Source organism: Abramis brama (assembly GCF_963993115.1).
Source record: "Abramis brama genome assembly, chromosome: 4".
In the NCBI taxonomy this organism is placed as follows: domain Eukaryota; kingdom Metazoa; phylum Chordata; class Actinopteri; order Cypriniformes; family Leuciscidae; genus Abramis; species Abramis brama.
The window spans coordinates 56295109-56307409 of record NC_139966.1 but is presented as its reverse complement, the minus strand read 5'-3'; the positions used below and the strand labels follow the sequence as shown (position 1 = coordinate 56307409).

Below are 12301 nucleotides of genomic sequence, written 5' to 3'. Positions count from 1 at the left end.
CAGTTAACTGGATTTTAGGTTATTTAGTTTAACGTAACCAACACGCAAGATTCAGGATGCAATTGATTGGAGCAGACACAGACAAAAATTAAATCACATTTGTAAGCAAAATCATTTTATTTTAGATGAATTATTTTAATAAAGTGCTTTGAGCCGATGTGCAGCATCACTGTTAATTTTGTCAGTGATTACACTTTAGATTAGGGTCCAATTCTCACTATTAACTAACTGTTAACTACGACTTTTGCCTCAATAAACTCCTAATTACTGCTTATTAATAGTTAGTAAGGCAGTTGTTAAGTACAGAATAAGGCATTAATATGTGCTTTAAAAGTAGTAATAAACAGCCAATATACTAGTAATATGCATACTAATAAGCAACTAATTAATAGTGAGAATTGGACCCTAAATTACCATTAATTTATAAATATATTTATTTAATATATTTAAAATGAATTGACAGAGTTTTTGGATTTCATCAACAAAAACAAAGATACGATGGCGATTAAACTTTAAATTAATATACACTGATGAAAATGACATAATACTGCACAATATTACTACTAAAATGTTCAAGGTCAAGGTAGCATTTATTGTCTCCCTTAGGAGAAATTTGTTTTAGATTAGGGAAATGTTGCATTTAATTTAATATATGGATGTTTCAGTTAATATTTTTATATATAATTTAAAAATATATTTATTGTTATATTATAATATTTTGAATCATTTAAAAAAAAAATAATTAAGTTTCACATTTGTTTTGCATCTTGCATGAGTGTTATATTCCATTTTAGAGTAAAATGGACAGTTTATAATTATGAAATTAAAAAACATTGAATAAATGTAAAAGATATTTCCTTCAAAAGACGAAAAAAAAAAAGAAAAAGAAAAAAAAGAGTATGAATTAACACGCCTCATAATATATAAATAGGATGTTTATCTGCCACAATGGACGTTTCCGATGTTGGCAATTTCTTTGATTATAATGACAGTGATTATATATCAATTCTCTTGGAGTGCCATGTGTTCAATTCAATAATTTGAGTGAAACTAACTGCTGTAAAACTGTCTATTGAAAATATTTGATGGTTAATGCCAGCATTGTTCACTGTGGTAAAAATTTTGGTTGGTCTTCTACATCCAGCCAACATCGTTTGGAGCTTCTCATGTTAGAATAGAGCAAATAGAGACGTGACTTTTGTGGTTTGTGATTTTGGCACTCGGAGCTCTTTATTGATTTCTACTCTGTCAGTACAAGGGTGTGCAAGCCAAACCTTTTAATGGTGCCTATAAAAAAGCCAGGGAACGGAAGCCGAAATCAGCAGCTCCTGGAAGAGCAGTGCTCGTAACTCTCCCTCAGTCTTCACAAACTCCACTGGCACGCTCTCACTCTTCCCATCTGTTTTCCTGCGTTTCCTGTTGATGATGTTTGTATGCTGTAATTATTTCTGAGCGATCGGCAGATGACAAGTGAAAATTAGAGACGTTTAATGATCAGCCGGAGTCAAAGGTGAAGGCTTTTGTGGAGGGAGCAGGACTGTGACGAGTATAAGCACGACTCTTTTAGCATGAGCCAGTGTTTAAAGGGGACTTTTGTGCTCTTTTACAAAGTCTTGAATTTGTTTTTGAGCTCTACTAAAACTGGTTTTCATGCTTGAATGTTGGTTATTTTCCCCATATTCTCCATTGTTGCGGCTCCTCTCTTCCCAGTCTGTCAGGAACGCTCTGTTTAGTTCCTGTCTCTATGAAGCCCCTCCTTCTGAAAAGCACACTGTGCTCTGATTGGTCGGCTGGATCAGTGTATTGTGATTGGTCAGTGTTTGGGAAATGTCCCGCCCCTTACCATAACTGCCAGTTTCAACACACTACTAACTAACTCAACCAGGCCCCGCCCCTTTATTCTGCGCATTAATTATTTAAATGAGGAATATTGTGACGTGTTCGTTCCCAGAAGAAACTCAAGACTACAATGGAGGCGTTTCAGGGAGTTCAGAAACACTGACACTGATATAGAGAATAACTATATTTTTCATGCTCAAACAGCAACATTACACACTAAAGAGAGTTGAACATGTACAAAAGCATAATAGGACCCCTTTAATTATCACCTGCAGCATAACAGGAAATCATCACAAAGTCAAAGCCAGGCCTTATTAGCATGATTGTATTATAAAACTCACTTATTCAAGTGGATTGCTCGAAGTGCTGTTGTTTTGTACATCATTGACCTCTTTGTGACTCCACTTTCTTTGTTTTCCAGCATTACATCCTACCAAACGTTGCCAAGGAATATGCCGAGCCACCGGGCGCAGATCGTGCCGCGTTATCCCGAGGGTTACCGTACGCTCCCGCGCAACATGCTTCGGCCGGACAGCATCTGCAGCGTCACAGGGTCGATGTACGACCGGGCGTTACAGCCCACCACGGCAGAGAAGCGCCGCTCCATACGGGACGACACCATGTGGCAGCTGTACGAGTGGCAGCAGAGGCAGTCTCACACCCGGATCGGATACGGGACGCTTCCCAGCCCTAAAACCATGGGGCAGATCACTGAGTCCATCCCCACCTCCCCTTCCCACGGATCACTGGCCGGTTACCACACCTTCTCCCCTAATCGTCCTCTGAACCCAGATTCCCGCTCTGAAGTTTCCTCGCCTGTGTTTCGGGGGGACGTGACTATTGAACGCCGCCACCGACCGCACCTCTCTAAGGTAAAGAGTTAAATGGGGTTCCCACTGTATGGAAAGACTGGGAAAATCACAGTCACGAGGCTTAAGCTAGTCCTAGACTAAAATACATGTTTGAGATGTTTAACTGAAAGCAACTTGCACTGACAAAGCTGAAGTTGTGGGAACCTCTGCATTTAATTATAGTTTAGAAAATGGTGATAAAATAGGACAAAACTCAGAGTTATCAGATCAGTTGATATTTCACTGGTTTGTCCGTCCTTCTGTTAGACTGTCTCACAGATGAATTATGTTGAATATCTGTCAGCTGTTAAATTTAACTACACAATTAGATAATACCAGTTTAGCTCAATCAGTTACCAAGCAATGCTTCATTTTGTTCAGTCTGTGGTGTAAAAAGGTCGCAAAAAACATGGTCAGGTCAAAGTCTGAATAATGTTTGGTCCCAAATCTTTTATACATTTTACTGGTAGTCACTGTATGAAGAATTTTTGGGTATAATATGTCACAGTTTACTTTATTTTGCTCTCCTCACTTACATAAATTAACTATAGTGTCCTGCACCCACTAGTAAAAAAATATATATATATCTAATGTCTGAATCATTTTTGGTTCGACTTGTATATCTGTCTTTCAAACCAGAATCTTGCTCAGACACGTCTTTCAGCGATTGTATAATGACACAACTGTCATTTTCCTGAGCTGAGCGGGTGATTATCCACTCACATTAAATTACCGAGTCTTTAAGTTTCTCTGAATGCTGAGGGTTTAATGCTCTCTTCACCAGAACGGCTCGTTCCAATTGCCATGATTGTCGTGCTTTGCTCTTTCTCTCTCAGTATTCCTACCCTGCCGAGCGCAGGCCCGTTCCTCCCGCACAGAGCATCACTGCACAGTCTCTGCAAGGCAAAACGGTACGCTTTCCCTCTTCTCCACCCACCACTTCCTCTGTGCAAACAACATCTATGTAACACACAGATCCACAACTTTGCTTTCCTGTCAAACTCTGCATTTTTCAGTTGCGAGCCACTGAGGATTCGTTGAGGCTTCTCTGTCTTTGGCTTGCAAATTAGGCTGCTTTGGACAGAATATTTTACATGCGTAGGTCGAAGCTGCTTATGTTAAGTCAACATGAGATCAAAATTGATTTAGTTTCTTAAAACATGCTCCTGGTCTTACAGTGCATGATTCATCTGTGCACATCATTTCAAAGGTAAACATTTTTCTCTAATCTTTCATCAAAATATGACTTGATCTGCTTCACCTGAAGGTATTATGGATGTAAAACAGGTTGCAAATGCATTTCATGTTGAGTTAAACGGATATTCAAATATGTTCTACAAGTACACACCAGTAGCCTTGTCATCTGCACAAGGTGTGTGTGTTGATGGGTTGTTTCAATGCAGAAGATTTGGTTATTTATGTTTTAGGTTGAATTAAATGTCTCTGACAGAGAGGTGCGTGTGTGTGTGTGTGTGTGTGTGTGTGTGTCTATTGTGACAGCAGCACACAGGAGAAGTGCTAATACCATAAGCTCTTATTAAAACTAAAATTATTATTCTCTTACTTGACATTTCAAGTTTTAACAGCCTTAGGCCGGCTTTTACCTGTTAAGCCTATGCTTTTTATTTATTCATTTCACTAACACAAAATACAATAGGCAGAAATTGTCTGTGATATGATTTCAGGGAGACCGAGCATTATAATGAAAAAGCCTGCGGTCACTTGATGAAATATTAATAGAGCTCCTCCATATGTGTTTTACTCATCATCACTGGGTAACTGTTGGAAAAATGTCTTTAGTTACAGTCCGTGAAATTAAATTTAGTATCTTAAACATTTTGATTTCAGTAAAAGCCTCTTCATCTCCCTGAGAAAGTTTTTATGATCTTTGTTTTTGTGTGATGTTACTTTTTTTATTCTTAAATTATTATAACCCAAGATGAAATGTCAGACATAAGATAACTCAGATCCCTGAGTTATTTGCTTCAAGTACTGCTTAGAACAAGTTTCTAAGGATAAATGAGTGTTTCTTAAAAACATTTAAACTTAACCCAGTTATTCCTGCTGGGAAAAAAAACAACTTACTTTTAAATTTAAAGTTACTAACCTAGTTTATGCAACTTAGCTGGTTAATGTCAGTCTATCCTGAACATATTATACTTTAATGCTACAACATTGAAAATAGAAGCATTGAAGAATATAACATTTTCAGGATACTGACATAAACCTGTGATATCTAATTAACATTATTAACCAGCTCTACCAGGTTCAGCTAAGCTGCATAAACCAGTTTAATAATCACACACACACACACATATATATATATAGTATCTATTAATATTTTCAATTACCTTTTATTTTTATAATTTGTTATATCTTTTGTAATTTTTTTGTGCTTGATTTTCATTTCTTAAAAGCAAATTGTCCAGCTATTCCAGACAATACACAATCTAAAACCAGATTGTACTTAGTTTCTAGCTAGAGAACCTATTTTTTTTAATGGTTACTAAACTGGTTTATGCACCTTAGCTGGACCTGCCAGAGCTGGATAATCATGTTGAATTAGAAATCACAGGTTTATGTCAGTCTATCCAAGATTGCAACTCAACACACAAAATACAATGGGCAGAAATTGTCTGTGAAATGATTTCAGGGAGACCGAGCATTATAATGAAAAAGCCTGCAGTCATTTGATGAAATATTAATAGAGCTCCATATGTGTTTTACACATATGTCATTACACATCTGTATCAAAACACGGCCCAAACCCCCGTAACCCTCTGATCCCGGCCCACACTAACCACTGTCCTGTCCCGCTGCAGCCAGAGGAACTGACTCTTCTGCTCATCAAACTGAGGCGGCAGCAGGCCGAGCTCAACAGCCTCCGTGAGCACACGCTCGCACAGCTAATGCAGATAAACCTCGATGCCACCAACCCAAAGGTCAGCCTGTGCATCCCAGAGTAAAGGGCTTGTTAGTGTACCCCGCAAACCCCCCAGCCACCCCACAACCTCGCCCTTTCATCTCCTAGTTTGGTGGTTTTCCCATTGCTTCCGCATGCTGTTGTGGATTGGTTGATGTCTACTTCACTGTAAGTTTCAATGCAAGATTTAGTGCTTTACAGTAAGGTTTCATTTGTTAACATTAGTTAGCTACATTAGTTAACATGAGCTGAAAATGGACAATACTTCTAGTGCATTTATTAACTCTTTCCCTGCCATTTTCTGGGAATCCGTGATTTCACTGTTACACACAGTAGGAGGCGCTATTACGCTGCTTCTGGAAGAGTACAGAATCTCCAGATCCAATAGTAAGCTTTGCTTACGCACATGTAAAATAACGCGATCATCAAACGTTACTGGATGAAATGTCGAACCAATGAAAAGGTAATGACTGTGAAGCTTTGGTGGTGTTGATGGACTCGATCTACTCGGCCTGTGTTTTGATCATCGTTATGAATCTGATCCGGATGTAGTCTTTGACCAAAACGTAATTTTCTCAGCTTTTTGATCTAAATGTTGCTTTTTTTAATTTTTATTAAACCTTCCCAGATTGAAGTGTTGATAAATTAAATAAAAGTAATGCATGAATCTAGAATAAAATGTTTTGTTTTGTTTAAAAACAGATGCTCTTTTCTTTCTTTTGACATATTGTAGGTTTAGATATTAATACAGCAAAATGTTCTGTTGGCCGTGAAAATGATCAAAAATGCTGGAGCTGGCTAGCAACTTTTTTTTTTTCTTTTTTTTTTTACGCTGTTGGGGAAAGAGTTAATATTAGACAATAATCATTTAATACATTTTTAAAATCAAAAGTAATATTTGTTAACATTAATTAATGCACTGTCAACTAACACCAACAAGCAATGAACAATTATATTTTTTACTAACTACACTCTTAAAAATAAAGGTTCTTTATTGGCATTGATGGTTCAATGAAGAACCTTAAACAACCGTTGAACATTTCCATTGCACAAAAGGTTCTTTAAATGTATTAAAATGTTCTTTCTAGAACTGTTCGCTGAAAGATTCTTTGGGAAACCAAAATGGTTCTTCTATGGCAATAAATGCTTTAAAAAAATATATCGCTCACCGTTAGTTCATGTCAGCTAATGCATTAGCTAATGTTAACAAATGAAACCTTATTGTAAAGTGTTATAATGTTGGAGAAACGTCCTTTCCTTTCCACTAACGTGCAAATCCCTTCAATCCCGTAGGTTTTGATCATGTTTTGTGCGACTGCTGCATGCATCTGACGCAGTGTGAGGAACATGATCAGCAGAAGTTGTGTGTTTGTTTGCTATCCTCTTGGTGGACCCGTTTATATGCGAGAGCCTTATTTCTGATTTGCTCTTCGGCTTGCTTCATTTAGCTCATAGAAGTGCATGATGAACTTCAGGATAAAGTGGAGCTCGCCGTTGCTGACTTTGACAGCAGTGAATGGCTTCTTTAGTTCTGATTTCTTTTGCTCCGTCTCTGTTGCACTTCCCCTGCTCTGAAGCCCAAAGTTTCTCGTTTTCTCACTTCTCTCCTCTCATCTTCTTTCTCTCTGCGTCTCTAGAGTGAAATCCTTTCCCATCACCTACAGAGGAATCTCATGTACTTGGACAGCCAGGTGAGGGACTCTCCTGTTTCTCACTTCCTGTTTCTCTCACTCGTTGGCTACTGTACTTTTATTACAGCACAGATCAAACCCAAGCGTTCTCTCTGTTCTCCAGTCAGTGCATCTGCGACAGTTCTGCGTCTGTTGAATGCAGATGGTGTCCCTTAAAATAGCAGTTCACTGCTGATTCATTTAAGTCTTTTCTTATATTAGTTTAAAATGAAAAAACATAGTTCATTTGTATTGTTTAGTTTGTCCATTCTCAATGGAAGCCTATTGTGTGTGTGTATCGTATTGTTCATATAACTAATAGAGTAACCTTTCTGTTTTGAAAGCCCTTGGTTCAGGAAGTACATTTAATATTCTTTTCTTTACAGGCATAAGCAAGTTTTGGGACTTGGGTATTAACTACTCATACCATAAAGAATTATGATTGGTGTGGGTGAATAATTCTTGTGTTTTTATAATGTATTTTCAGAAAACAACACTATGGTATTTTATACAAATGCTACACCGCATATACACTACCGGTCAAAAGTTTTAGATCGGTACGATTTTTAATGTTTTTAAAAGAAGTCTCTTCTGCTCACCAAGGCTGCATTTATTTGATTAAAAATACAAACAAAAACAGTAATATTGTGAAATATTATTACAATTTAAAACAGCTGTTTTCTATGTGAATATACAGTAAAGTGTAATTTATTCCTGTGATCAAAGCTGAATTTTCAGCATCATTACTCCAGTCTTCAGGGTCACATGATCCTTCAGAAATCATTCTAATATGATGATTTGATGCTCACCAAACATTTCTGATTATTATCAATGTTGAAAACAGTTTTTTACATTTTTATTTCATGATGCTATGATGAATAGAAAGTTGAAAAGAACAGCATTTATCTGAAATCTAAAGCTTTTGTAACATTAAACACTACTGTTCAAAAGTTTGGGGTCAGTAAGAATTTTTATTTTATTTTTGGGGGAAAGAAATACAATAAATCAATACTTTTATTCATGAAGGATGAGTTAAACTGATCAAAAGTTACAGTAAAGACATTTATAATGTTAGAAAATATTCTATTTTAAATAAATGCTGTTCTTTTGAACTTTCTATTCATCAAAGAATTTTGAAAAAAAATTGTACGCAACTGTTTTCAACATTGAAAATAATAATGAATGTTTTTTGAGCATAACATCAGCATATTAAAATGATTTCTAAAGGATCATGTGACACTGAAGACTGGAGTAATGATGCTGAAAATTCAGCTTTCATCTGAGGAATAAATTACATTTTAAAATATATTAAAATATAAAACAGTCATTTAAATTGTCATAATATTTCACAATAATACTGTTTTTTTTTATTGTTTTTTAATCAAATAAATGCAGCCTTGGTGAGCAGAAAAGACTTCTTTTAAAAACATAAAAACATCTTACCGATCTAAAACGTTTGACCAGTAGTGTATATATATCATTATTATTTAAGATTTTGAATTAGCTTTTATTTTTTTGCTTTTATTTTTTGTTGCCAAGGCAAGATTTCACTTTGTGTAAAGTTTAAGTTGTCTAAAATGTAGAGTTGCTGAAAATGATTTTCATTGTAGTTTTATTTAACAATAATAACAACACTGCCCTGGTCCTGACTGTTGAGGTCTGAAAAGGTTTCCTGTTATTCTTATGTATAGATGAGACTGCAGACATTTATTTTGCATATTATCAAGCACTTTCCAGTGAACACAGTATCTCTGATAAAACACATCTTGCTGGGCATTTTGATGTTAGGATGTTTTTGAAAAGGTCAACACTATCCAGCAAGGGTTCTTCTCTTTCTTTCACAAAACAATTTATTATCTTTTAACATTATATTGCATTACTGAAGTCATTATTCCGGAACAGTGAACAAGAAAAAAGCATGAGTAAAGCAGACCTGTGATATTTGTAAGGGTCAAAAGCTGTTAAAACACACAGCGTGTGTCTTGTAGTGCTTTGATAACAGCTGTTACTCCTCCTCCTCACGTACTAGATGAAGGAGAATGAGCCAATAATCTTCATGATTCACACTATGATTGAGAACTCGGCGCCAAGGCCGCAACTGTACCAGCAAGTAAGGTCTTGGAACACATGGTTATGCTCCTCCCCTTTCGTGTCATGGGCCCCGCCTCTTTGTCGAAGCTCCACCCCCTCACTGCCCCATCCTGTGTCGGTTTCGTTCCAGCATATCCCATTGGTTTTCGTTGTTGTTGTTGTTGTTGTTGTTTTCTTGTTGAAATTCAAACTGGTATTGGCATGGCTTGAACGTCTCGTACACCGCACAGCCGTGCGAATCACAGCTAGCTGACCAGCTGCTCGTGCTAATGTCGCGTTCATTAGCAATGGCTTCATCCATCACGCCGGCTTACATGTACTCGCTCAATCTCAAGTGTGTGGAGACCAGTGTGGTTTACAAAGCCTTTCTTTGTTTGTTCTTGGCATTACGTACCATTTTGACCTCCAAAGGAAAAGCATTGCGGAGAAAATGTCACGCAAACATGGTTTTACGGTTTAAAGGTTTTAAGGTTTAAAGGGCCGTTCACATCAAAGACGATAACTGTAACTACAACGTTTTAATAATCATTACAGAACTGTATTTTGCAATAGTTTTATATATACATACATATTTTATCTCACATCTGAGATTTTGTATTCAACATTCAAATATTCAACAAATATGTCACCAAATTGACAACTTTCTAAGTAAAAATGACATTCAATTTGCGAAAGACTTTTGACATGTACTGTATTTGTTGCAGTTCCTTATGAAGTGACGTGGTTTATATGCTGGATGTTAATTTTCTTCTAATTTGTTTTTGTAAGTCAACTTAAAGGAATAGTTCACCCAAAATGAACAGGTCTTTGTCCGCTTCCAAACGAACTCTGGTGCGATTCGAATGAAATATGAGCGCAACATGGACCAAAAACATGTAAACAAACCAAAAACAGGACATGATGTCACAACATGCGAGCCTAAAAAGGGCCGAATGCTCAAGCAAACCTGTTTTTTACTCGTGATAGTCACGATGTTGTCCATCACAGTTCAGTTCAGGCATCAGAACCGCGTCTCCTCGCATCAGATCTTGGTTTGTGTGTGACGGAGGGATTTCTGCCGCTGTTTTCACTCCTTTATACATTTTATAAGCTCTTCAGGAGTTCTCAGCTGGTCAAAATAACATCATATGTAGGTCACACACATACAACAAGCGCATTTAGCCCAGAACACAACATTGGATGTTTGGTAAGTTTCATCGCAATATACACGTAATAAAAGCCGACCAATCAGGTTGTGAACATATCCCTATGCCTTTAGGTTCGGTGTTAAAATGCCAATGTGAACGCTAAGCAAACCAGGACTAGATGTTTGGTTTTGGGGTTTTTTGATCCGAACCAAGCGAACCGAACTACAAGTGTAAACACACCCTCAGCGATCTCGCTCCGCTTGTTTGGTGCACCAGATGGCAGCGTTCACACTTATTCAAATGAACCACAGAGCAATCGCACCAGTGTTCGTTTTTAACCCAACCAAACATGCCAAGTTTGAACACACACTAAAAGGTGAATTGACAACCTCATGCCATAACCGTGGCCATACTTGAGGTGATATGAGGTGAGAGAACTTTCATTTTTGGGTGAACTATCCCTTTTATGTTCAGATTTGTCTTTGTTCTTCAAATCTCCGACAGCAGCTTCCTCTCCTCTCTAAGAAAACCTTTTAAAGTCGGAGAACTGAGATTCGGTGTCAGGAGTTCCTCTCTGCTGGCCTGTAGTCGAGCGTGTGCGGGCCTTTCGGATTTAGTTTCAGCTTTTTCTAGTTGTCATTAGTCACAGTAACTCAAGCGCTGACAGACCTGTCAGAGGCGGTAATTACCCGAGGCCTGCAGGGAACGGCCTGAAACCTCCATCGCCCTCCAAACTGTTTTTCAGCACACGATCCATTCATATTTAACAGAGGACATGCCTCTTGTTGTAGTTTTCTCTTAAATTGGCGCTCAAACTCTGTGTTTGCGTGTGCGTGTGTGTTCCCCATGTCCCGTAGCAGATGTTGTGGACGTGTACGACACAAGCGCTCTTAACAGTTTTGTGATTCTTTCACACCAGATGGTGTTGAAACAGCGTTATTTCCATGATGAGATTATTCATATCTGCATAAACTCACCCGGCTGCAGACAAGTGTGAATGAGTGAGTGTGTGTGTGAAAAAAAAAAAAGATTTTCTTACTCAGTATTTTTGTCGTTTTCGAGTACGAACATTCTTAAATCAAGATACGTTTACTTGCGAAGCAATCACATAAGATATTAAGTCTTGTTTTAAGTGAGTGTTTGCCAATAATTAAGGTTATTTTTCTGACCTAATTGGCAGATTTCTTTTTTTTAAAGCATAAACCCCTTTAATTTTGAGACATTTTTCAGACATCAAGACTTTGTTTCTCGAGTTAACATATCTTGATTTAAGGATATATAGATATTTGTACTGGAAAAGACAAAAATACTGAGGAAGCAAATAATTTTTTTGCATACGTCTTTGTTTGTATACGATAGAAAACTTCCATCAGACTTTCCCATTTGCTTCTTCCGAAGTGTTTGGATGGAGTTTGCATGATTGTTTGGTTGTCAGTCCCAGTGCTTTTGTATACAGTGTGACTGTATATAAAGATCCCTGTTGCAAAACTGACTGCACATGTTTATATTGTACTGGCTGCAATTGTTACAGGATTTACTGAAGTGACTGTAGCAAATAAAGTTCATTTTTATGTAGTTATGTTTAACGGTTAAGCTTAAGTAATTTTTTTGACAGTATATTGAGGAGTAAGTTGCATGTAGAGCAATAGTAACTCAACTATATACAGGCTCATGTCGCTTACTCCATTGCTTCATATGCAGTCTAGAGCGCTTTATAACACTAGGATATATTATATAATGCATATAATATCTTATGTAATCTCCTCTCATTTCAGCAAATGAGTCCTGAAGAATACAGAG

At 37.2% G+C, this 12301-nt stretch overlaps 1 protein-coding gene across 47 annotated transcripts in view; it reads left to right on the top strand.

The window, feature by feature from the left end:
- plekha5 (pleckstrin homology domain containing, family A member 5) overlaps window positions 1–12301 on the top strand; it is a 158669-nt gene that overhangs the window by 130621 nt on the left and 15747 nt on the right. For 18 of the 47 annotated variants that reach the window (XM_084111235.1, XM_084111225.1, XM_084111214.1 and 15 more), the window contains 6 exons: window positions 2261–2711; window positions 3527–3601; window positions 5513–5632; window positions 7251–7304; window positions 9313–9393; window positions 12277–12301. The exon at window positions 12277–12301 is cut by the window's right edge and continues 41 nt beyond it. In XM_084111235.1, the coding sequence (XP_083967361.1) occupies window positions 2261–2711; window positions 3527–3601; window positions 5513–5632; window positions 7251–7304; window positions 9313–9393; window positions 12277–12301 (806 nt within the window). The remainder of the gene's footprint in view (window positions 1–2260; window positions 2712–3526; window positions 3602–5512; window positions 5633–7250; window positions 7305–9312; window positions 9394–12276) is intronic. The other 29 variants (XM_084111228.1, XM_084111230.1, XM_084111229.1 and 26 more) reach the window with 5 other exon arrangements.